Source organism: Corvus moneduloides, chromosome 1 (genome assembly GCF_009650955.1).
Source record: "Corvus moneduloides isolate bCorMon1 chromosome 1, bCorMon1.pri, whole genome shotgun sequence".
NCBI classification, from domain to species: Eukaryota; Metazoa; Chordata; class Aves; order Passeriformes; family Corvidae; genus Corvus; species Corvus moneduloides.
The window spans coordinates 82,062,867-82,089,141 of NC_045476.1; the positions used below are offsets into that span (position 1 = coordinate 82,062,867).

The 26,275-nt window shown below is 35.2% G+C and overlaps 1 protein-coding gene and 1 long non-coding RNA gene across 3 annotated transcripts in view; one reads left to right on the forward strand and one right to left on the reverse strand.

Annotated features, from left to right (window-relative positions):
* The window catches only part of LOC116447838 (cadherin-10), a 101,265-nt gene that overhangs the window by 72,335 nt on the left and 2,655 nt on the right, over positions 1 to 26,275 (forward strand). For both annotated transcript variants that reach the window (XM_032117492.1, XM_032117482.1), the window contains exons 4-11: positions 4,193 to 4,312; positions 4,919 to 5,086; positions 10,115 to 10,302; positions 13,190 to 13,443; positions 14,874 to 15,010; positions 17,281 to 17,402; positions 23,743 to 23,851; positions 25,755 to 26,006. In XM_032117492.1, the coding sequence (XP_031973383.1) occupies positions 4,193 to 4,312; positions 4,919 to 5,086; positions 10,115 to 10,302; positions 13,190 to 13,443; positions 14,874 to 15,010; positions 17,281 to 17,402; positions 23,743 to 23,851; positions 25,755 to 26,006 (1,350 nt within the window). The remainder of the gene's footprint in view (positions 1 to 4,192; positions 4,313 to 4,918; positions 5,087 to 10,114; positions 10,303 to 13,189; positions 13,444 to 14,873; positions 15,011 to 17,280; positions 17,403 to 23,742; positions 23,852 to 25,754; positions 26,007 to 26,275) is intronic.
* Positions 13,360 to 20,113, reverse strand: LOC116447844. Its single transcript, XR_004241710.1, has 2 exons — positions 19,773 to 20,113; positions 13,360 to 19,287 (listed from the first exon to the last, which is right to left on the reverse strand). It is a non-coding gene; the product is annotated as an uncharacterized LOC116447844 (long non-coding RNA).

Here is a 26,275-nt window from a genome sequence, read left to right on the forward strand (position 1 = left end):
CAGAGGCTTGTCTCCACCGGACCCTGGGGTAAGAAGGTGTCACAGGGAAGACCCCTGCGGAGAGGAGCCTGCCGGGAGCTGACGGACAGGTGAACAGCGCTTGATCTCCCCATGGAAGGACATTTAGAAAGTGTGTTGCTGATGTGGCAACATGGGGTAGGTCACGTAGTGAGAATTACCATGTAAGGAAATACTGTGACTTCAAAAAGTAAATAAAACCAGCTTGTTTCTTTGGATAAACAATTCAGTTTCCCTGCTGGTCTGGGTCCGTGTCTCAGTCACTCTCACCCTCACAATAAAGAATTTCTTCTTTATATGTAATCTAAACCTGGTCTTTTTCAGTTTGAAGCCATTTCCCCTTGTCCTATCCCTACATGCCGTTGTAAAATGTCCATCTCCATCTGTCTGGTATGTTATCAGTGTCTCCTTTATGCACTCCAATAGAGTTCAGATCAGGCTTTAAATTCTGAAGGTCAACTACCTTCATCAGAAGTAACCTGTGACTATGTAAAAGAGCAAGGTCTAGACCAAGTGATGATCACTAAGTGATCTCTATACTGTAGTTTTTAAGCCCTGGCACAACTGATCATCTTCAATGCCTTTGGATTTCTGGTCCAGGTTTCAGACCAGAATAAACAATATATTTGTTTTATTGAGCATCAGTGGTCTTCAGTGTACTGAAGCAAAGCAAAACCAGCTGGTGGTTTAGCAGCTGATGTTCACAATGTAATTGGTACACTGCTAGCACTACTCCTGTTCACTTCTTGTGTGGCTTCTGTCAGGTTTTTAATAGGGAATTGCTGATCCCCCTGTGGAAGCCTAGAGAACACATCTCTTTTCCTCTCATAGCAAGGGCCAAGATCAAAGGAGAGTTCTGCATCCTGAATGGCACTCGGAAGTGTAGTGGTGCCCTTGCACTTCTCCTGCCAACTACCTGACCCATAAAAGCCAAAGAGCAGAGGTAACGTTAAAAAGTAAAGTTCATCCTTACTGCTTTTAGTTAATGGAGAGTATACTGTCTTGATCATAACCCACCAATTGCAGTGTGATAGTGATGAAATTAAGGAGCACAAGTCTCTTCCCACAGACTTTAAAGGGAATAGGTGCAAATCTACAGTTCTCAGAAGTGTCTGATAGATTTTTTGGGGTGGACATATGCATCCATGCTCATTGCAGCTAGAGAGAAGCACAGATGATATAATTTGCTCTGTCTCATTGCATGTGTACTGAGATAGTAATAATATATGTTCATTATGACACTCAAGGCAGCAGTAACTGTTAGACATATATTATTACATTTAAAATGGAACTATTTTAATATATTTTAAAGTTATTAAACATGTTCTTCGGTTTGCTTCCAAATTCTTCTTCAAAGTTGATTCTCCTTATTTTTTTAAACTAAAATGAAATAAAAGTCTCATACAATTGACCTATTAATAGATATGTCTCGTTTGCACAAATGAAGGAAATGTGAAAACTAGGAAAAGAGACAAAGTATTTCCTTTCATGGATTTGCACTGTAGAGGTTTCTGATTAATACATCATGCTGTTGTGACATGACCTTGATTATGACTGTTCTCTGTTTTTATGGATATGAAATGGAGTTGTAAACTTTATGTGTATAATTCCATGTTGGTCAGTGTACTCAGTGGCTTGGGGTTTTTTTTGCCTTTTTTTTTTAAACTTGCAGCACTCCAGTTACTGAACATGATTTGTCTTATCCTTCTTTTACACAACTCTACTATTTCAGAGAAAATGTTCTTTAGGAACAAGTATACATTCTAGCACTGCAGTTTGATATATAGTAGGATGATCCAAAAGTGCATTTCAGAAACAAGACAACACTCCTCAGAACTTAAATATATTCAACAAAAAGGCCATTCACCTTTAAACAGAATACTTGTATAGACATATATCTACAAATGGGGTTTGGTGTGGCAGAATACATGAGACATTTTTGAATGGTAGAGACAAAACTTTTAGAACAGATCTATCATCCCTACATTCTTATTTTTAAAAAAAAAAGTTCAGATTTTCAGGTTCAGCCATGTTTCAGATGGTCACTAAAGCAATCTTTAATACAATAGAAAGTTATTTTAACTTACTTTCTTTATACCTGTGTAGCATTTTTTTATATTTTAAAATTTTATTTTGTGTTTGGGGCTTTTCTCTCTTAAGTCCGTGATTCATTTCATTTTAATATGGAATAATATAACCACGAAAATGCCTGTTTTGCCTTCTTTATGAGATACCAGTACTTTCGGGGACGCACTGAAAGAAGTATTTCTATTCTCTAGCAGCTGAGAACTGAAAATTTCTGAGAACTCATCTCTGTTTCAACAGTTAGGCACATCCTCATTCCCTTGATACTGGTGCTGTGATTGAACAATTTACTTGTTAAAAGCATATTTGTCATCATGTCATGAAATCCCAAATAAATGGAGAAATAGCGTTTGTTCCTGCTCATTTTTCTATGTATGTTAGAATAAATATATAGTATAGAAAGACAATGAGAGGGAATAAATAGTTGTGCCACGGTGTTCCAGTTTGGGCAAATTTAGAAATATATCCTCTGAGAGAAGGCACAACCACCCCTCCCCCACCAGGTTCGGGAAAAAATAAATTTTCCTCGAAGGAAAGTGAAGAAGATAAAACTATTTATTTAACAAAGACATGGGAAGGAAAAATAATGTTAGATGGTAAAATCTTTCGCGGTAGAGGCAAAAACCTGGGAAAGTGTTCGAGTCCTCCCTTTGGTCTCCTCGGAGCTGGGGCTTGGGCCGGGGCCAGGCCCTCTGTGCCCGGTGGAAAGTCCTCCCGATGTGCTCTGATGTTACAGCAATCAAGCAGTCCAGTAGAAAAGGGGAAAAATCCGGAATTCCAGAGAAGGAAATCCAAAGTCCAACTCTCAGTCTCTCTCCAGAGAACAAGAAGAAGAAAAAACTGGCCAAAAACTGACTGGAAAAAAAACAAGCCGGGTGCTTCCTCCCTCCCCTGCCCCAGCTAGGGGAAAAAAAAAACCTGCTATCTTTTTGTAACCTTGAACGAGCTGCAAACTGCTTTGAGAAAGTTTTGCTCAGTTTCTTCCTTCCCCCTTTCAGGCTCAGTTTAGAGGCATAGAAAGGCACAAAAATTAATTTCTGGGCATAGGCAGCGATATGGGATACACATCATAAGGTCACCCCAAGACACACGGGCCTTGGATTTACAGGTGCTTTATTTCATTTTTGGCAGTATTTGGTGGGGAAAAGAATTTTGGAAGAATTGGGATAAAAGGAGAAACAAGTTTTAAAGTCTTCTGATCCTCAGATTAGCCTATGGCTAGCCAGTCATGTGCATATGATGATGGTTTTTTCCCTTTTTTTTTCAGTTCTTTCCTATATGCTTAAAATAGTATTTGCACTTTATGGATGCACAGTAGGAGAGATTCTTGTCCATACTTTATTCCTCTGATGGAAGAGTTGAACAGGATGTAGAAAATATTTTGATTGAGGAAAAACCGTCAGCAGTAATGGCAAACATTTCATGTTTTGAAGGACTGGTATATTCTACTAAAATTTAGAGGTCTTTAAGGCTAGGAAAGTTTCTGTAGCCTAAATAATCAGCAGATTTCAAAGTTCATGTGAAAATGTTTCTTCTGGTAGTATCTATCTATAGTAACACTTAGAAAGCAGGGAGAACTGATGACTTGTTTTTCACAACTTCCATTGACCTGTTTAATCATCTTTGTCTGTCATATTCCTGCATGTATAGTTTCATATCATCCTGATATTACTGAACAAAGCAAAAGGAAAAAAAAAAAAACAAACCACGAAACACCCCAAACCCATTCTAGGCAATGGAAAGCAGGTATTTATTGCAATTAAAAAAAAAAAAAAAATCTTCTGAAAAGAGGATGTGAATACAAGAAATTATTGTAACTAGGTAAGGATAAGAATTAATCTCAGACATAGCTATTGTTTACATTTTCTGATTAAATCTTAATCACACGTGGGATTAGGGAAGTTTAGTTTTAATTTGTTTAGAAGGAGATGCAAAATTAACCTGATGTTGATTATAAGATCACAAATATATTTGGAAAATCCAATCGATATTAGCTGAAATTTTCTTTGGTGTCTGTTGGAATGGAAATTGATGCTCTAAGATCTCCACATAGTGTCATGTGAAACTAAGTTGGCTTTGGATGTTTCAGGTACTTCTGTGGTCCAAGTTACAGCTACTGATGCTGATGACCCTTCATATGGAAACAGTGCCAGAATAATTTACAGCATACTTCAAGGGCAGCCATATTTCTCTGTGGAACCAGAAACAGGTCATGAAAATTTTGATTATTTTCATTTATCATAAACTTTAAATTCTTTCATTTAAAAGACCTTAGGTCACCTAAAAATTTTATTTTTAAAGCCTAACAGAAATGAAAGAACATTTCTTGCTTTTTTCTCATGATGTATAATTTTTATAATACATATAAAAAATCAAGAGTTATTACAGCTGAAATTATTAAGTATAAGTGATTTTACAGCAGTACTATTTATAGATTAAGATCTAAATAACATTTCTGATAAAGGCAAGAATAAAGGTTTCTTCTTAGAAAATATTGTTCTTTTTTTTCTAACGATTCTACTTGGATTAATAGAAGGTGATCTTTCTCCTAAACCTTATGCATAAATATCTTGAATCATTTTTAGCGTGAAACTGGAAAGGGACCTGTGATGTAAAACTAAGTATTCAACCAAGACATAGCCTGTACTAAAGACTATAGACTAAAGACTATAATTATAAGTAGACTATGATAAAACTTATGGACAGAAATGTGTACCTTGAAACATTAAATGAATATTTTAGAAATATGTTTGAAGACTAATACAAAAAAAAGATGCATCATTAGCGATTTTATTTTTCAATGTATTTCTTTCAGGTATCATCAGAACTGCGTTGCCAAACATGAACAGAGAAAACAGGGAGCAGTACCAAGTAGTTATCCAGGCAAAGGACATGGGAGGCCAGATGGGTGGATTATCAGGGACCACCACCGTGAACATCACACTGACTGATGTCAACGACAATCCACCTCGCTTCCCCCAGAGTAAGCTGCATTTAATAGTTGACTTGTGCTATAAGAGTTAAGCAATCACCATCTGGTTTAATTTAGAGTAAATCTAGATTATGGGGCACACATAAACAAAAGGCTTATGTGCTGATTATTATTATTAAAGCAGTATATTAAATGTTACAGCATTTGTTTGTTAGAAAACAGTTACATGATCAAATATAACTGCAGTAAATCTGGAATACCTCCCAATAATATGGGGAGCAATAGTAGGTGGACTCATAAGAGCATTAGAGCAATGTTTTTTTCTTTCCATACCTATTGCTTAAATCCTACATGCTCTCCCACTGGCAAATAAAACATGTTGTAATTCTAGATATGCAGAAATGTTTGAATTGAAGTATCTGCTTAAGTATTTAATCATGAAGAATGTGGAAAAAAATTACTTGAAGAGAATCAAACAGATTTGTACTTTTTCAGCTATAAGAGCTATAAAACATCATAGAAAATTTCCCAAATTAAAGTAAATGACATTTAACTTTTTTAGGGTTTTTTACAGCTTTAGTGGAGGTTTTTATAATGCTTTTTGCCTTTTGATAATACAGCTGTCAAGACTTTTTATCCTCAAACTAAAATGTTAAAATGTTCTTGGTCTCTATCTAATATGGAAATACTAAACTATGTAACATCAAACTTATAACAGTTAAGCATTTTAAATACATTTGAGGCCTTTTGAATAAATTGAAGTTGCAATACTTACAGGATGATTTAGACTTACTTGATACGTAAAGGATTTAGAGTATCCTCACCACATATTTTATACGTTCTGTATAATTCTACTCAATCCAGTAGTTACTGATGCACTCTTCTGGATCAAAATAACAGAATCAGCTTCAAATTATGCTCTTTATGGCACAACTGGAGTATGTAATTTTGTTCAATTTAATATTGCAGTTAATATATATGTGTTTAGCTAAGATGTTTCGCAGCACGTCATTTCACTTACACACTTGAAATAAAAAAATCATGCACCATTGAGTAATTAGAATTTGTGTATTTCTACAAGTGTTCTGTTCTGAGCAGAATTTATTGTTAATTTATAATTTTATTTTCTTTCTTTCCCCTCAACTTTTTTATTTATTATCTTTATTGTTTCCCTTTGTATATAGAAGATTATGGTATTTCCATTGGTGTGTAGGAGAGGAATGCTGTATTACTCCTTTCTGGACATACTGAAGAAGACTACTCAAAGAGGTGTCATGTTCAAAGCCTTACAGAAAAAAAAAAAACGGTTAAACTTAAGACAGCATAAAAGACTCAAAAGTGCATATTTATGTTTTTCTTTCTTTTTTCTTGTTTCTTTAAGAGTGTACTAAATTAGAAGTCAGAATGATGGAATCAACTTTCTGGACCATTTTTACATGACTTACCTGGGAGTCCAACATAATGTTTGAGTGAGAGGAGGATTTGATGTAGCATCTCTGCATTTTTCTTTAATGCCAGCTTAAATCAGATTTGTCGTTTGCTTTAAGGAGACTTAATTTTACTCTCATGGGCTTTTGATGTTGTTGGTTTTTTTTCTCTCTGTTTTCTCTCTGACAATTTCTTTGTTAGATATAAATGTATGTTTCATTGAAGATGAAAAATAAAACATTTACAAAGATGACACATTTTACTAGATATATGAAAGTAAAAATAGCTATTGACTTTTTTAAAAAAAATCTTTATATTTAATCTCAAAATGCAGATAGACATTATAATGATTCATGGTTTTAACAGAGTTCAGTAAGACTTCTAGAATTCAAACTGATTAAGTTAAACTATTCTTCTATTCCATTAATAAAAAAATAGATGTATTAGGTTCATGAGACCATAATATTCATATCATATTTATAAATTACCAGACTAAGTATTAAAATGCCCATTATGTTTCCATAGGACTCAGCATATTACACCTATATGTTTCAATAAAATTTTTAATAACAGCTTAAATGTCACCCACGAGAAACTCATATTAAAATTGTGGAAAATTCTACATATTGTATTGTATCGTACTTTCTCAAAAAAAAATATATATACATAAGAACCCCTAATTCCTCTGTTGTTTAGATTATGAAGCAAAGATTCTTCAGAATATTTTTCTCATCTTAAAAATATGCTAAAACCCACATAGATAATGGTGGTGATGAGATTGAAAACTTTTTCAAGGTCCTACAGAAAGGTCTTCAAAGACCTCAGACACTGGATCTCTGTTTCAACTGTAATATTTCCAAGTGTTCTCAAAAGTAAGGAGATACTGTTGATCAGTCATAAACAGAAAATGTGATTTATGAACTTAGAAGCCTGATTCTGAATGAAACTCAGTCCTGGCTGATTTATGGCAGCCCATGTCTCCTGTGAGACTATAGCCTGTAGTACTTTATAATATTTACCTTTACATTATATGGCTATTCAAGAGTGAATGGGAAGAAGGGTAAACAGCAAAATAAGATTGCTTTTTCATTCTTTATGACTGACTGAAGTATTTGCAATCCCAAGTGTGTAGACTTTAATCTTCGAGCTGATTTCTGCTCTCCTTAGTATATGGAAAAGTGTTCCTTTCCTTGATTCTCCCATTTCTTTTCCTGACAGACAAATTAAAGGACATCATTCACTGGAGTAAATGCAAGAGTTGACTATTTTCCTTGAGAAGAGAGAAATAAGACTGACAGCAGAGTTTTGCAAGGATAATTCTACTTTGGTGTAGTTTGTATTCTGATACAGTGTCTAAAGCTGCACTGTATCCCATACTTAGTCAAAGCATTAAATGTCTTCAGTGACAAAAATAATAAAATGAAGTGTCTCATACTATGGTGGAGATTTCTATAAATGGATAGGGTAGATTAAAAATTATCTTTTAGATTATATGTTTCTGGTTATTTTCACTCTCTGTTTCTACTACCTTATTAGCAGTTCATGATATGAGCTCTTACCACTGTAGACTAAATTAATGACTTGGGTATTGCACTGGGAGTCAGAGTAGTGTCCACAAGGCATAGCTTGGAGATGTAGTTTTAAGCACTGCAGAAAAAATCGTGGGGAATAGTTGACACCTCATAAAAATAATTATAACATATAAATATTAATGGGGGATAAAAAACCCCCCAGTTTTTCACCATAGTCTCCTACAGTACTGTTTAAGTACTAAACTGGTGCTAATTTTTTCTTCTTTTTTTTTTTTTTTTTTTTTTTTTAACCATTAGGTGATTACAGAGAGATTCTCTAGTAGTGAAGCATACAGGTTTATGTATTAGAGAAAGGTAATGAAAATGTTAGAGAAAATGCAGGATAAAGTAGTAGATTGATCATCAAAATGTGGCTGAGCAAAAAAACCCACATATAAATAGAATGTGGGGTGTACACAGCCATAAAGAATTCATTCTGCTGCTATATGTCAGTTTCATATTAAAAACTGCTCAAGTAAAAATAAATGAAGAAATTGACTTTCAATATTTCAATATTTTTCATTCAATTTTAATTGTAAACTAAATGTGAATGCATTTATTTTTTAATTTTTGCGGTTTTTTTAGGTTTGTCAAATAATGACATAATCAAACAGAAAAAAATAACTCTGTAGAAACAGAAAAAGATCTCAAATGACCCAATGAATAATAGGCATTTTTTATAGTGACTGTCACTCTGTAGCTGGCTTGTAATACACCAATAACCCTCAAATGGCTCATGCTTTCCTGAAGATATGTTAAAAGTCATGTTGTCAGTGACCTTCCCATACAGCCTTGCCATTGCTCTCTCCCCATGATTCTTTATTGCACAAAGCTGATAACTCCCATAATGGACTTTTCTGTACTACTCATTTGTTGCAATGTATGTATGTGTTGCTTTTTGGGTGCCCTGTTCAACTTTTTACTGTTGAGGTTGCTGCCCTTTACCACTTCCACTTCTGTGTTATTGTCAACTAAAGTATACTTCTAACTCATTTAACTTAGGTAGTCTCTAAGTAGAACAGAAAACCTTGGAAAACTTAACTAAGGCCAGAGAAGAAAATGTTGCTCAAGAGAGAGTTGATGACTTCACTTTCATCTTTGGAATGACAACAGTAGATTTTAATCAATTTAAAAATATTTTTCTGAGAATTCGTCATAGTGCATTATGTCCCCAACATGTTTTATCTAGTGTATGTTCCAACAGATGGGACCAAAGATCTCAACACTTATTTACAGTTTTCACACTAAGACTAGGACATAGAATGCTAAAATATATGGCAAGATACTTATTTCAATTTACTGCAGCATGTCTGAATGATGGCAGTTTTATTCCTGTGTATTTTATCAGCTGTATGACACCACAATAAAGGGATATAACTGAGATAGAAAAAGTAGCACAAACCAGGAACTGCAATATTCACAAGCTTATTTGAGTATGAATTAACTGCTTTAGCAAGTATAGGCACAATTTCTGCTTGTAGATTTTTAAAAATCCTCCCCCTGTATTAATGGGTTATTCAAATTTATTTAATATGATATCTTACTATCTATTTTTGAAAGCTGAAATGTCAGTCTCCTGCATAGAATTGGCCAGAAAAATCAAGGAATTCTATTCTTGTTATTGCTTCCATGACAAAATATGTGTAAAATATATCTCAAAGATTACCCTTAGATATTATGGGGTAAAAAAGAAGAGTGAAACCTGGCAAGAACACAAAGCAGTCTTTCCAGATGATATTTCAGGAATGAAAGAAAAATGAGGACAAGAAAATTACAAGGAAAAGAAAGGCAAGAAGGGTGCAGATATAGTTGATTCTACTCTGAGACAGAATAAGGGTCCTTCTCAACCCTACTTTTCTATTAATGTTTTTTCTACAATTTTGTTTTCAATCTTCTATATAAAGCTTTCCTCTGCATAGTTCTCTACCTCATATTTTGTCCATCCTCTCAATATTAAATAGCAAGTTCTCTAGAATAAAAAACATACAAAATTATATTATCAGCTATTATGTCACACAGTGTTACTCCATGCATGTATACCAGCTTGTGGGAGTCCTGAATGGCTCTTTGTCTTTGACAGGTACCATCCATCTCCGCATTCCTGAGTCCTCCCCAGTTGGGACAGCCATTGGCAGCATTAAAGCCACAGATGCGGACACTGGAAAAAATGCAGAAGTAGAGTACAGAATTATAGATGGCGATGGGACCGATATGTTTGATATTGTGACACAGAAAGACACGCAGGAAGGCATCATCACTGTGAGAAAGGTGTCTATTAACAGCATTTGCTAAATGATTTTGATGTCAATGTTATGTCACAAATGTTCATTGCTTAGATCATGTGATAACATGTGCTAACTGCTGAACATTTGCAAGCATCCCCCATCAGTGACTGAAAGGTACTATTTCCTATTAAAGATTAACTGGAAATAAAAGGTGGTGACCACCTCTAAGATGCAGCGTAGGTTTAAAGCATTGTTGCCAGCAAAGTATGAAAAAGTAGACCAGCCTCAGTGTGTTAGCACTAATTATCTCTGTGATTTCAAATGCAGACTTCTTTAGTACTTATCCAACGTATTTTCTTCAGCAAGCAATCAGCAGCTCACTCAGTACTGAAAGACAGAGATTTTCCTTCTCTGTGAGATTCTCATCTACTTAAGTGACCAATGTATGCCAGAACAGACTTGTGTTGCAAGCTATATGGTTTTGTTCCTGTTTCCAACATATGAGAGGGTTACAACTTGAGCAATGTGTATGTAATGATGGTGTTCCTGTTCCAGAACTAGCTTTAGTTCTACCTTTTGTCTTGCATTGTCAGAGCACTTTCAGATGCTTGTCTTCGAAGCCTAAGATCTCACACACAGAAGTGCCACTCTCCTGCTCCTCAAAAATTTCCCTTCCAGAAGTCCCCTTGGTCCTTGTCTTTGGGATTTTGAGATGTGCTTCTAAAGAAAAGATATTCAGGCATAATTTTTAACATAAAGCACTGTTTATATTAGCTTTCCAAATGAATGTTCTTAAACACAGGATAATGAAATAAACAGTGATACAAAACATAACTCCACATCTCTTGATAATGGCAACCAAGGAAGTGGTAAGTTCTGCCAAGAGTGTTCCTTTTAAATTTCTGTGTTTTATGGTGTTCATAGTCAGTGTAGTTGTTTATCTGGGAAAAAATGAAAAAAACAAAGTTTGAGATCTAATATTTTTCCTAGAAGTTTTGAAGGCTTCTCTGGAGATGCTCTTTTCTTTCTTGCTTCAGATTTTTCACACAGACTATTATATTAAATCAATAGCATCTTGGAAAAAAAAAGTCTAGTAGCTGAATCAAACATAAGAAATTTCCTAAATTATAATATAGCAGTTCCAAAAATGTCACCAATAAATACTAATGAACAAGATCTTCTGATTTTGTCATTAACAGTCTGACAGAATTTGCATTTTTCATGATGCTTTCTCAGTGATGAATAAGTAGTTTATTCAATACCACAGACAACAGCACTAACAAGCAAGGAAGGAGATGAGAATGCTCAGTTCATTGATTTATTAAAATACTCCCTTTTTTATTATTATTATTTATCCACTTTGATTGTAATTTCTGTTTTCAGTGGTGAATAACTACAAATAGTTTGTGTTCCTCTACAGAGCCTGTAAGTTATTAAGTCTGAATTTATTATCTGCTGTAAAAGAAATTTTTCTATACAAATTTTTCTATACAGTTTCTCACAGGCAAAATAATTGATTTTCCACAATTTCATATATTTGGGCAAGAGTTTTATTCATTACTGTTGATGTGCTGGAATTCCTGTATAAGCCACAGGTTTCATATCCATGTTTTGCATTGTAGATGGCCAAGATGTCCAAATTGGATGTGAATGTTGTAGTAGCAAGTTTACATATTCATGGTGCACATTCTGTCAAATTAAACCAATTAGAACGAATCAGGACTAGCATGTCTTCTATGCTTTTAGGCTTGAAGCCAGCCTCCCTTAACAGCTGAATGATGCACTTTACAGACACAGCAATAGCCTCAGATCTAGGTTAAATAGTTGCATTTCTCAATTGTATTCATAGATACTCTCCCATCTGCTCTGACTACTTTCTTAAAACAAGTCTGGGTCAGTGGGGAAACTCATTTTTTCACTGGACTGCATCTTTCTGCTTTTGAATAGTGTATTTAAATATCTAACCTGTCACTTCAGCATCTTTCGTGAACATTAATTGGTATTTAAAAGCAGCTAGGCAGAAAAAGATAAGTCATCAACCACCCATTTTGATGAATGAAAACCACCAGTTCTATATCTCTCTGAGATTCTGTGGGAGTTAATAAAATCTTCTTTGTGTCAGAAAGGTAGATTTTCAGCTTGCTCATTTCCTTAGAATCATTAATTAGCTAACGCTTTTCATCTATGACAGCTAGAAAAATTTGAAGGAATAGAATTCTTTTCTACCCAATATGATTTCTAATTATAACTGTGAACTGCTCCTCCTTCCATTTTAAAAAGGAACTACTGACAAAAATGTCAAATATATTTTAAAAAAAAAACCCCTCTGATGTTGGATTCATTAAATTAAATGAAAAGGAACAAGATTAAACCTTACTGTTCCTCTAGATATAGAGAGCTTTGACACACACACCTTCCTCAAAAGACACCTAAAACATTCCTGATATTTAAGGCCAGCTACATAGGCTTGACAATAAGAATACTCTGGCCATTTTTATTATCCAGGAGTTCTCAGTATTTCCTATGAAATACAGGTATTAAATACCTTGTTCTGGAATGTTTGTATTTCCAGACAATATCTCAAGCATTTAAAATGATTATATGATTGTTTCAAATCCATATTCTTGTGAAACAGCTGCAAAATTCCTTGAATAATTGGTTAATTTGCACTGAAAATATTTTTGTCATTCGTGATGAGATAATTCAACTAATATTTAGGAAAAGATACTTCCTCCAAAAACAGTGGTAATTTCTTATTAGACAAAGTGAGTCCTGTGGTGGGGAACGTATTGATTGTGTTAGTGCTCCCACAATGCAGGGCAGGGTCTGATAAAGCTTGAGCCCTCTTTTGTTTCCATTATGTATATAGGTCAATATCTGTCAAAATGTAAATACAATTTAATAAAATTTATCACAATTTTCATTTTTAGCCACTGGATTATGAGACAAGACGACTTTATACTTTGAAAGTAGAAGCTGAAAATACCCATGTGGACCCACGTTTCTATTACCTTGGGCCTTTCAAAGACACAACTATTGTGAAAATCTCTGTAGAAGATGTAGATGAACCTCCTGTTTTCAGCAGGTCTTCTTACCTTTTTGAGGTGCATGAAGATATCGAGTTAGGGACAATAATAGGAACAGTAATGGCACGGGACCCTGATTCTGCCTCAAGTCCAATAAGGTAATGCTTCAGTGTCTGTAAACACATTATTTGCTAAAGAAATTAAGATAAATAGCAATAAATCATGAATTTCACATAGAGGCTTTTTCTAATATTTATTAGTGTCCCAGAGATAGACAGAATTGAGAATGGTGCTGTTTGTAAACCTCCAAACATGTCAGGCAACAGCAATTTATTTGCACACAAGAGACACACAAAATGTTTTCCAGTGCTTCAATTCATAGAAAACTTGATTTCAAGTAGGCCCTTCAGGATTGTTTCTTGCTTCACACTGTGAAAAACTTCTAGAGTGATGATGAAATAAATTCTAGTCTTCAATAAAATTAATATCATGTGTGAAGTAAAATGAAATGCTAATCATACAAGCCAAGTAGTACTATCAGAAGTTTTAATTGGCTGTTCTAATTTCCTTTTTTTGTTGTTGTTTTTGTAGTCATTTTGGTGTTGAATTGTTTGTTGGGGTTTTATTTGTTTTTCTTACGTATTTACTTTGATTGTGTGTGGTGGAGAGAGCAAACTGCAGCCACCAAAACCTTACAGATATTATTTTCATATAACAGCTTTTTTTTTATTTGGCTCAGTTTAGTTAAGTACTGTAAGTGAAACCACTTGATGAATAGTTTAGATCATTCATAAATTTTCATAGAAACATAAACATTTGTTTCTATTGTACTGCACAAGTGTACTATATAACTTTTTAAAAAATGCGGCCCAATTCTGACACATATTCTGATAAACATTCTGTATTTGGCAAAATCCTAAATTTAATTCTACATCAAAGGTTCAGTTCTAATTTTAAGGCAATGTTAAATGTTAGCAAAAAAAAAAATGGAGGAAAGAGCAATTTTCTGATACTAGTTTGACACCACCATATCATGTTGGTGGACATCTTGCCTGCAGAAGTATGGCAGCTATATAGAAGGTCCTTTAACATCTGTGCATGAAAGTGAAAGTTCTGCATGTGAACTTATTTTTATACAGGTTGTTTTAACTTGATCTCAAGTGAAATAGTAGAAGCTGAGCTTATACCAATACTTTTGAAGATCTTGTAAATTAGCTGTCAGTCTCAGTCTGAAGAAACATTGTATCAAAGACCATTTTCCTTTCAAGATTAAAATAATTATTTAATTAATATCTCTATATTAACATTTGAAATTCTGATTTTTTAAAATAATTCTCATATATTCTTGTAAAAGCTCCAATTATCAAATATTACACTTGTATCAAATTTTTAAAATTCAAATTTTAATTCCTTATTCTATGGAGCTAACCTTCAGAATTTTCAGAAATGTGTATAGAAACTAAATATATGTCTTTCCAAACTAACCTTTGTACTGTAGAACATAAAACCTATACTGACTTGTGAAATATATGTTTTATTTGACTTTCTATGATTTTGACAATACTTTTTATTTCTTTATTATATTTAGGTTTTCTCTGGATCGTCACACTGACCTTGACAGGATATTTAACATTCATTCTGGAAATGGATCCATCTATACTTCTAAGCCACTTGACCGTGAGATATCACAATGGCACAATCTTAGCGTTATAGCAGCTGAGATTAGTAAGCCAATTTGCTTTTTCTTTTTCCTTTCAGTTTTCCTTAGTCTGTAAAGTTACAGCTGGAACTTTGTGATGAAAATAAAACCCCTCCTTTCGTTGCCCCATGCCCCTTTCTACTGGATGTTCTGGAAAAGTGAATTGTGGGTAGCTAACAGCAGCTGTCTCCTCACTGCTCTTGTTCTCACCTACACCCATCACTGACCTTTAATGTCCAAGTTACTTCTGAAATGTTAGCCAATTAAATAATAAGACTGGAGTAATTATGTTTTATTCCTTTTCTTGGAGGACAATAACATGATTTTGCTGTTAAAATAGCTGAGTTTAGCATGGTAACCTGTGTTTTTGTCTCAATTGTTTTCTTCATTTCTTTAGAAGTACTTTCATTATCCCTTCCTATGGTATCTACAACTACAGCTCTTAGAATCAATCTTACAAGTTCCATCCAGTTTGATCCCAAAGCTGTAGCATTTCTTGGACCATTTAAAATATCTCTCTCTCTGTAGATATTTTAATGTTAACAGTATAAAGAGAAAAGCAGATATCCCCCTAAATCTACTACATTATTGAGATTAGCTTTAATCAATGGACAGAACATTTTCTAAGGGACAAAGGTCTGATCTTTGAAATCAGTTACTAAGAATTACTTTCTTTCAAAGTCACTTATTTTTCGGGCTAGTTCTATATCAGTCAAAAAAAAAAAAAAAAAAAAGGAAAACATACTGACCAGCAGTGAAGTGTGGCTGGCAAGAGCTACACTGCAGAGAACTGAATGAAACATTGTGTCCTGCCAATTAAAGATTCTGTGTAAAAAAACCAACCAAAAAAACCTGTAGTTTTTTTCAACACCCTTTTTATTTTGTCATGCTTTGTCCTGAGCCTGCAACCATCCAGACTGCCGTCCAATGTTGTACAAATCCTTTTCAGATTTATAAAATGATGAAACTTAGTATCCTTGTATGACTATATCTTAGTGCTAAACTTATTTCCTTGTCAGGAATCTTAGAGCAAATTTTCATTGTGGACATATCTGGAGTAGCTAGCATTCTCCAGAGAGGTAGGTAAGTTTTGGAGAAAGAAGTGAAGAGGGAGATTTAGGCCTTCAAATATTTTAAAATGTTACCTGTGAAGCATGACACAATGAGAAAGCAGTGTTAGAACTGATTTGAAAAGCTAGTACAAACATGCAGAAGGCTATGAAAAACTGTGTCCTAAACCTGGAAATTTAAACAATCAGGATGTCAAAAAGATCCACATCACGCTCTTTAGCAAAGGTATTACTGATAACAAGGAAATGTAATTCCAGCTGCTCCTAAATGTCTTTTGTTTTATCTGAAGCAGAAGAAAAGCAGGGGGAAATCAGTAATTTGGAACAATCTGTTACTGTTGTTACTTATCCAATTCCATTAATGTTGCAAAATCATACAGTGTTTAGCAACCATCCAGCAGAATTCCAAGAAACAGCTGCACTTTTTTACACCCAGGCATTATTTCATATTTTGGTATGGCAGCAAGATCAGCAAGTGAGGACAGGGACACTTGTATTCCTGAACTAACCTAAACTAACAAAAGAGCACTCTGAGTAATAGTAGGATCTTGGCATTTGGCAAGGGAGAGGTTATTCTTGTTTCTTAACCTAAGGTCTGAAAACCTACATTCCTATTTTAAAAGTCAATTTAAACATTAAAAAATCTTATTCTAATAAATTCTTTACCAAATACTTGGAGGGTTACTTTCATTCATTTTGTTGGAATTTCATTTTTTTGTTGGCCAAGAAAGGAAAGTCAGACTTGAACATTTTTCAAAATATGTATGCATGTCATCAACTAAATGACCTCTATCCCAGCCAAAACCAACACAATGCACAGTCAATCATGTCTTTCTTTGTAAAACAAATTAGATCACAAAGAATTTTAAAATCAGAAATCAAAACCTTGCAAGACCTTGAGCCCACCAAATGATCAATTTTTTTATTGTAGTAGTGGGCATACTTTTCATACACAGCATTTGAATATATTATTAACAATTGCAGCCCCCTATCTTCATGAAAAACTTAATTGCTCACTAGATCCCAATACTTCATTTTTTTTACTCTACACAAATAATTTCCTTATTTTCCAGAAGGACTTATTCTGACCTGTTACTGGTTTGTATGCTAAATATTGACAAGATTCAAACTTCATCTTGCATGGGTATTGCTCATGAAATTTGGAAGAAAACAGAAAACTCTTAATAAGAAAATAATCTCATTTTTCTTCTCTCTTATGCTGCCAGACAACCCCAAAGATACTACTCGTGTTCCTGTCTATGTAAGAATTTTGGATGTTAACGACAATGCCCCACAGTTTGCTGTATTCTACGACACTTTTGTCTGTGAAAATGCAAGAGCTGGACAGGTATGCCTTTGATAAACACTTCCCACTATCCAGTTTTGCTACAGCACTCAATTGTAGCTCATTCTTGCCTATTGCTTGGGAAAAATCATATTCAAAATAGCTTTTGAAATGTTAAAAATGAAAGTGAAGTAGCTCTGTAAATGAGGCTTAGAGTGAAATCTCAATATGTTACAAGCACATCAGTGTTTCAATCACCATTTTTCCTTACAGAACCCTGTACTGCTGTTAAATCTGGATGAGATACGTCCAAGGCATGGTCATGATTCACTTTGCCATTAATTTCACAAAGTAGGACACTATATGTAACTAAAAAGTTTGATCTATATTTTCAGTAATTCTCCAATAGCAAAGTTCATATATATTTCAATCCACACTGACTGCGATTACAAACTGTAAAATCTGTCACACTTTTTTTTTTTTTAATTGTTGAATTTCTCTTTCATTATCACATCAAAAATTTCTGAAAAGAAAACATACATTTTTTAAATGGTAACATTTTCTTTTGGTTCTTAGAGGCTACACAATGTGTACGTCAATTTAAATGAAATGACTGTACTTCTTAATACCTAAATCCCAACAGGCAGTTGCTTATTAGAACTGTTAAAAAATGTTTTCCTATTACACGTCCCAGAGCATAATCAGCCAATAATAAAACCTTTAAAATGGTAGCAGTAGTACCTCAGTGCAACCCTTTCAGTACCTTTGAATAGAATGTGGCAGAAGTGCCAGCTTGTCTAACTGTTGGAGTCCCACAGGTATAACATTCAGGTTGTATTACAAATTTCACATCCAGGTTGCCATTCTTCCTTCCAAAGTGACATCAGTTGGAACTTAGAACAAAAAATTTAAGGCCCAAATTTATAATGCATAAAGTATCTAAAGGTACTGAGCAAGTGCATTTGTCTGCCATGACAGTCGTAAGAGAATTCAAGCTGTTAGATAAAGAGAAATCACTGGCTAAAAATGTAGAATTTTTGACAGTTCAAGTGTCTACTATAAATGCTAAAATAATATTTTAATCATTTTCAATATGCCATATGGAATAAGAATTGCAAAAGAAGAACACTGAATTTTCCTCTTCCAGTTTCACAAAAGAAAATCCTGTGTTAAAAAAGTCATATATATAAAAATGCATTAATCCACAAATTTTACCCATCTGAGGTTTCAGAATTTTTTTCTGTGCAGGTTCTAGAAGGTACAAGAAATGTTAACAGAACAGTTAAATTTCCAGATAAATATATTTTGAGGAACAGGTGTTTTTGTGCTATCTAGACTACTGATGTCAGTATAACTTGAAAGTAAATATAAAAGTTATTTCTACATTTCATTGTTTTTCTGTTTACTTTCAGAATAGGCCATCAGTTAAAAAGTTCAATAAAATAGCACTAATCATTTATAACTAATGAATGAGATGCTAAATAAGTTTACACATCCACAAATGCTTATTTGTTATAGAGCTCAATAGTGTCTTTATCAGAAAAAACCTGCCAAATTTATTGAGAGGGCCATAAATATAAACATTTTTAAAGAAATCTGAGTTGCAAATGATTGCTTAAAGAAAACAATTCACAGCAAGAGAAAAAAATGTAATGCAGGATAACATGAATAATCTATTTGAATGTAATTATATTCTTCTTGTTTACTGGCAGATCATAAATAAGACTTGTTATTTTTCAAATTCAATCTGTCCTGAGACAATCTAATCAATCCAAGCTGAACATGGTTGTTTAAGCTTGATTCCTCCCACACTTCTGCTATTCTTCTTCCCTTTCAGGTTTTCATGATTAGGTTTGATCCATGAAATTTATATCTTCTATTAGGCCACTGAAGCTAATGATGCTTTATCAGTCAAAGATTCTGTGGTATTCATTTCAGCATTTGCCATCTGCTAAAGACAGACATTGTAATGAATATTATACTTTTCCATTTATTTGATTTGTACAGAAGCCTAAATTTTATACATACATACATATAAATGTATATATATGTACATTTATATATACTATATATGATACCTAGGCATGTGCACATATACACATGTATACAAACATACACATATATGCAAATATATAGCAGGAGAGAAATGTGACTTTTGTAGTCTGTGATTGTTTTCCTGCTTGCTATTACTGCTGATGTCAGATCGTACCGTGACCTTACAAACAATGAGGGTATCCTATCTCAAAAAGCTCAAGCTACACACAAGCAGCACCTCTGGCAGACTGCTATTTTAGTGGTTGCCATTGTTTTGACCCCCCCAAAAATGAGGACAGTCTTGGTGTGACGGTGTAAAGAGGACACAGGCATTTATGGGAGCTACACAAGGCTGACTCAGTACAAGTTCAGGAAAAGAAAGCAGCAAAATGCTCAGACCTCTGCAGTCCTGGAACCCAAGAAGTTCAGCTGTCCTCCACCCCCAGGTGAGAAGAGCCAGGAGCTGGGCATCTGGACAGATGGAATCCCACTGGTTTTGTCAGCTCCCAGCTGTCACACATCTGGCAGCTCAGCTGCCAGTCTCCAAAGATCCTCTAACGCAAAAGACAAGAATCTGTTTAGAAAGCAGAAGTCAGTTCTGCTTTAGAGAGATTTTGCATGGAAGCTGAGTATATCTTTTCTATACATTCATTTTCCCTATCGTAATCGCCAGAAGAGAGGCGCTTCTCTCTTTGTAAATGACCTGCAAAAACAAAAGGCGGCAGGAGTTGACCTTGGTCAGCAGCCACGTGCCCACCCAGCCACTTCCTCCCTCCTTAACAGTACAGGGGGATAAAAGGTGAAAAAGAAAGTGCCTTGAGACAAACTTACCAATTACCATCACTGGCAAAACAGACTCAATTTGGGGAAAATTAATTTAATATACTGTCCGTTTAAAATGGGGTAGGATGGTGAGAAACAAAGAAGAACTAAAGCACCTTCCCTTAATACCCCCCTTCTTCCCAGGTTCACCTTCACCCCTTCACTACTGACTTTTTTCTTCTCGGACACTCCTCCTCACACTTTCTCTGCCTAAGTGTGAGTATTTTCCATGGAGTGCAGTCCTTCAGCATAAATCTACTGCATGGGATCGCCTTCAGGTCCGCAGGGAAGCCCCTGTCCCGCCGGGGTCTCTCCCTGGCCCAGGGCCATCCGTGCCGGGTCTCTCCCGTCTCCGTCCCCGCTCCCGCTGTCCCCTCAGGCTCGCAGGGCTGTTTCCCGCACGGTTCCCCCGCTCAGCCCTGGCTGCCGGGCAGCGTTTTGCCCTCCCTTGGCCAGGCTTTTTCCGGGGCTCTCGCCCGCCCGCCCGCCCGTGGCTGAGGGGCTCAGCCGTGCCCTGCGCTGGGGCCGCTGCAGCCGCTGGCACCGCCTGGGCCCGGCCCGGGCAGCCCCGGCACTGCCCCAGCGCCAGCACTCGGACACCTCCACCTGGCACAGGTACATTGTGATGTTTAAATGGCTTCTTACTATCCTGCTGTTATTAGCCTTCATTTTACCAAGTCCGTACATGCCCACTCCCTTTTCACATGGCCCAATGTTATGTAAATAGGTCTAGCTCATAATGGATTTTCTTTCAAAGACATTTTAAAATATGAATGATGTAATCTATTTTCCCTATAACTTAATTCAGCATAGATTATATAAACACACTAGGTTTCTTGAACCTAGTTCTTTTTATGCTGCTCCTCATGCTATCAGCTCATTTGACCCATATAACAATCCTTATCAGAGGTTTTTCTCACCGTAATCTTGCTTAAACATGGCTTTTGGGGTCTTTATATTTCCAGAAATTACCTTGTTTTATTCACCAAGTGTCTCTCTAAAATGAGCTAAAATTTGTATCTATTAAAAAACTAAATTCCTTGAAGTTGTTTTCTAGCATTCAATTTTCTCTTCCTATTTTTCAGATGTTTTTATAGAAATTTCTTAAATCCTTTAATCCTGAAGTGTTATTTTATCTTTGTTTATTGCATCTCCCTCATTTATTTTGACAAATGACAGTTTGTGGTCAATTTACTTGGAATTTTGTTCTTTCTTTTCAAGTTCCCCTGATTCATTCTTACTTTAGTTTCTTCACTATATAGCCATAGATCTTATATCTTCCAGTGGTTTTACGGGTATCAGAATTTTGTCTTTGCCTTACTTTTTTTCAGAAACTCTCAAAGGTTTACTTTTTTTTTCACACTGGCAAGAAAAATTTTTGAACTGCAAATTGGTGTAGGGTTTCTAAATAGTTCTGCTTTATTTTCCTTAATAGCACATTATATTTTCTTTCTTTGACCTGAATTTAAAAGCAACTGTACAGCATATTTTAGATAAAAACATCTACCTAAACAGTTGATGGAACTGATGCTTGAAGAGGTCCTACCAAGCAGAAAGATGAATTTTGTTGGAATAAGAAGACCATACAACAGACTTGTTTCTACTGGTTTATCAATTTTTTAGTGGCTAAAAATCCTCATGACTACTTCCGGGCCCTTAATTTTCTGATTTATCTTAGACAGTAACATCCTTGTCTTCCCTGCAGTTACTGCTCTGTGGCATTTCTAGAAAGAATAAGCAACTTAAGAGTCTTATACCCTTATTTACAAGGTAATTGGGGTTTCCCAAGGCTGGCAGGTCTAAAAGGAAAAAACACTGTTTGAAACTACATCTAAACCAGAATATATCACATTAACATAGTAATCAATATTATCAGGAAACAGTTTTCAAACTGCAATTTAATGCTTCCAATTCTACATACTCTTTTTAAACTATGAGTATGGACACTCAGCAAATCAGTTGATTTTCATCAGCCCAACACCTGCAACTGACCATATTCATGGTCTCTAGTTGTAAAGTAAAATAAGCTAGTGTTTTTCTGACTTCATTTTGTAAATAGCTATCAAAACTCATATGCTAATTGCTCACTAAATAATTAAAATACTCATTCTTTAAAAACAAATAATATTCTATGCTTGCATTATCAGTTTTGTTCATTTAGAAACTTACTGGAGGATTGTGTAAGAAAGAAGAGAAAGAAAAAACTCTTGTTGAAAAAGCAAGGAAGCTGCAATATTAAAAAAAATCCCATCCTTGCCTGATCAAGAAATTTACTGCTATTTTCTGGATGGACAAGAAAGAAGTTGGGAGTTGGTCATGCATTTGTTAAGGCAAAGAGGAGTGCATTGCAGCTGTTGATGTTAAAGATGATCAGACCTGACAAAAGCTGTGATATGAAGAGAAATGGCTGCATTTGGAAAAACTGGAAGAGGAAAAACAAACAGGGTTTAACAAGTACACAGGGAAGGAGCAGGGGTAAAAATTAGATGTGATTCCATGGTTGAAAAAGCAGTGCAATTTAAAATGATGGATAAGAAATGAAGAATAAAAATGATCTAGACTAAAGATTAATCTATTTTTGGAAGTTAAACTTAAGAACATAATGGAAAATTCAAGCATGCATGCACAAAAATCCAGTCCTAAATTTAGTTTATATGTTATGGTATAAAAAAAGCCCCAGTGTGAAATTAAGCAATAAAGTTAAAAAATGCATTTTGCTTGGGAAACAATATTTTGCCACTGTTAGGTATAGAAATTTCAGTGAAAAAGCCACATATTCCCTTACCTGACAGACAAATAAGTGCTGACAAAGGGCTTGCCATTACTTTCCCCAAAAACACCCAAAATCTTTTGTAGGCATTGCACAAAGCTCTGAGTCTGAGTATGGGACTGACCTGGTGCAGCTTTCTCCGAGAATTGTGACACCAGATTCTCATCCCAGTCCAAGGTGGTGCATCTCTAGGGTGTGCTACAATGTTTTACAAGAGCTGAAATATATGTAAAATCTAACTGGCATTTTTCATCTCTGAAATCATGTTGGTGTGTTCTGCTATATTAATAAATGGAAAAATCATGTTTAAGAAAAGATGCTTTAATGTTGAAATTTAATTTGAAATGTTAACTTCTCTATCAAAAATACTGCTTTGATAAAATACCATTTCTATCACAAAAATAGAAAAAGTAATGTGAATTACTGTCTTAGGTGTTGATGAGAATTTAAAATGATGAATCAACAATGAAGCATAAAAACTACTGGCTACAGCTGAAACTATTTTTGGCAAGTTTTGTCCACTCTGTAGCTATAAAAATATAGGTGCACATGTACTACCACATGAAAAATACAGATGTTCTTGTTGAAAAAAACTATATAAGATACTTGTTGAACATTTGCTTAGTTTTTATATTTTACCAATTAAATATTAAGTCAATATGTTTGAATGCTAAGTTAATTTAATGCTTTTCATCTTCTTTGATCAGACAGCTGTATCAAAAACCCAGGTGTATTTGGGTTTTTTTGTTGTTTGTTTGCTTGCTTTTTTTCCTGCAGCTTATTCAAACCATAAGTGCAGTAGACAAAGATGACCCTCTTGGTGGACAAAAATTTTTCTTCAGTTTAGCTGCCGTTAACCCTAACTTCACTGTTCAGGATAACGAAGGTAAAATTCATGCCTGTTCCAAGGAAGGAGTTTTATCTTTGCTGTCTGGCTACATTCCTGAAATATCTTTGCTTTTGATGTCTATCAATATGTAGAGAAGCTGTGAAGGTTGCTACTATCAAGAATACTTTACCTGAATGTTTGAGGTTTAAGACTTCTACATTTTTATCTGTGTAAGTGAGGCAAAAATGTGATAAAACAAATTATAAAGAAAATCAGAAAAAGTTCTGGCTTGGGGTAAGAGACAGATGAAATGCTTGACTGCAAAAGAATAAAAACCTTTCAAAAATTCCTTCAGCTGACAAGTTGAGATTTTTCACTTTAGCCTATTGTCAAGTAGTTCTGATTGCCCTGGCCTTCTGTTTTGCTTCTTTCTGACCGTTGATGAAAATAATGGTTCTGAGAGGCACTTCGGCTTTTCTTTTGATCCTTCCTCAATTGGTCTTTATCAGAGAAAATTTTCAGAAGCTTCTGTTGAGGAAGTGAGACTATGAATTTTGGCCTTCATTATCAGTATGACTAATGGAGAGGACTCTAAACTACAGAATTTTGAAATGAGAGGGGGCATGGTATCAGCCTTCAAATGTGTCAAAAGCATAAAGGCAGCAGGAATAATCCTCTACGCCTGATGACGATTTCAGGAAGTAATACACTACAAACAACAGCAGAAAAAAATTTCTAACAGTAGGGAAAGTGAAGTAAATCAAATAGTTTGGGTACCCTATAAAGTCACTTGTGGGAGAGCTATTTAAAGATGCCTAAGACACATAATTTTTGATGTTGAGTGAAAACAAATAGTGTTAAAATACACAAAACCAGTGAAGGGAAGCAATAAAAGAAAAGTTTGTGTTTCACATCTTGAAGTCTATGAAAAAATATATGATTTAATGTTTTAAATTAGGTCCTGAGTTCAGAGAGTTACAGATCTTGGTATTTCCTTGCTGTCTGTAATTATTTTCTTTCTTTTTGCAAATGGGTTATTTTAGTTCTGTCTGAAGATTGGCTGTCAAGATAGCTAACCACATAGCTCAAGCAATCCACAACTATGATGAAAATTAAATTTTGCTTTTAGTCCACACTAAACCTGTTTTTTCTCTCTTTTGGACTAAAAAGTTAACAACTCTGGTGTTGGCTGACACTCTAGCATTGTGGCTCTAACAGTAGAAGAAATAGTCTCTCTGTGTTATTCATTCCTTCTCTTCCTTCCCTTTCCTCTGGCCACTCAGTGAACAGCTTTTGATGCTGAAGTATCCTGCATACAACTAAGATTTGTCTGCTACAGATTCAGTTTAGTAAGTTCACTTCTCAAAACCATGCAGGAATACTTACCATCTTTAACATTTTCTGAATTCCTAAGTCAATTTCTATCCAAAAAAAAAAAAAATCTACTTCATGTGCTGAGGTACATATTCATTGTTCTACAGCGTGTTGGAAGTGGTTTGGTGTAGCAAATCTCATACTGAGTTGACAGATAGCATTCCTGTGGGTGTTGTCACAGATGATCCATAGAAAGAATCTTCCAGAACAGAGTGCTTTTTGAACTGCGCAAAGTGGAAGGTTATTTTTCCTCAGTTGGCCGCTGTGTTTCAGGGTTTCAGCCCTGAACTGTAACTGTGTCACACACTGCATGCATTAATCTAGAAAGCACTTTAAGCTTTGAGAAATCCTCTTTTCAAATCACACGCAAAAGTGGTGCAGAGGCACAGAGGAGCGGGCCAGATGCACCTAAAAAATCATAAATAGCTTTCTGATCAAATGGGAATGTTGTTAGAAAAAACAAGAGGTATCACTATGATATCAGGAATTATTTTTCAGTGATATAAAATATGACGATTTGCATTTACTATAAGTGGTGTGGTTTCTGTTCGTATAGTCTACAACAGTATATTTTTAATCAATCTAGATAACACTGCCAGGATTTTGACAAGAAGGAATGGCTTCAGTCGACATGAAATAAGTACTTACCTTCTACCAGTGGTGATATCGGACAACGACTACCCGATCCAGAGCAGCACAGGCACGCTGACCATCCGGGTGTGCGCCTGTGACAGCCGGGGGAACATGCAGTCCTGCAGCGCTGAGGCCTTGCTCCTCCCTGCCGGCCTCAGCACGGGGGCACTGGTGGCCATTCTCCTCTGCATCATTATTCTGCTAGGTAAGAAGAGAAACACATCTTCCTCTGCCCAGGAACAAATATTTCAGGCCTGACTCATTCCACAAAATTATGCAGGTTGATAAAATTAATGATGATGGATTTTGCAAGAAGAACTTAACTGCAGCTTAAAATAAAAAGGAAAAACAAAGGCAAACCTTGTTTATCTGCTAATTGAACACTGTAAATAAGAATTCAAGGCCCAGACTGGTAAAATTATCAGTGTGCAACCAGAAGCTCATTTATGTTCTTTCATAAGTTGTCCAAAAAAA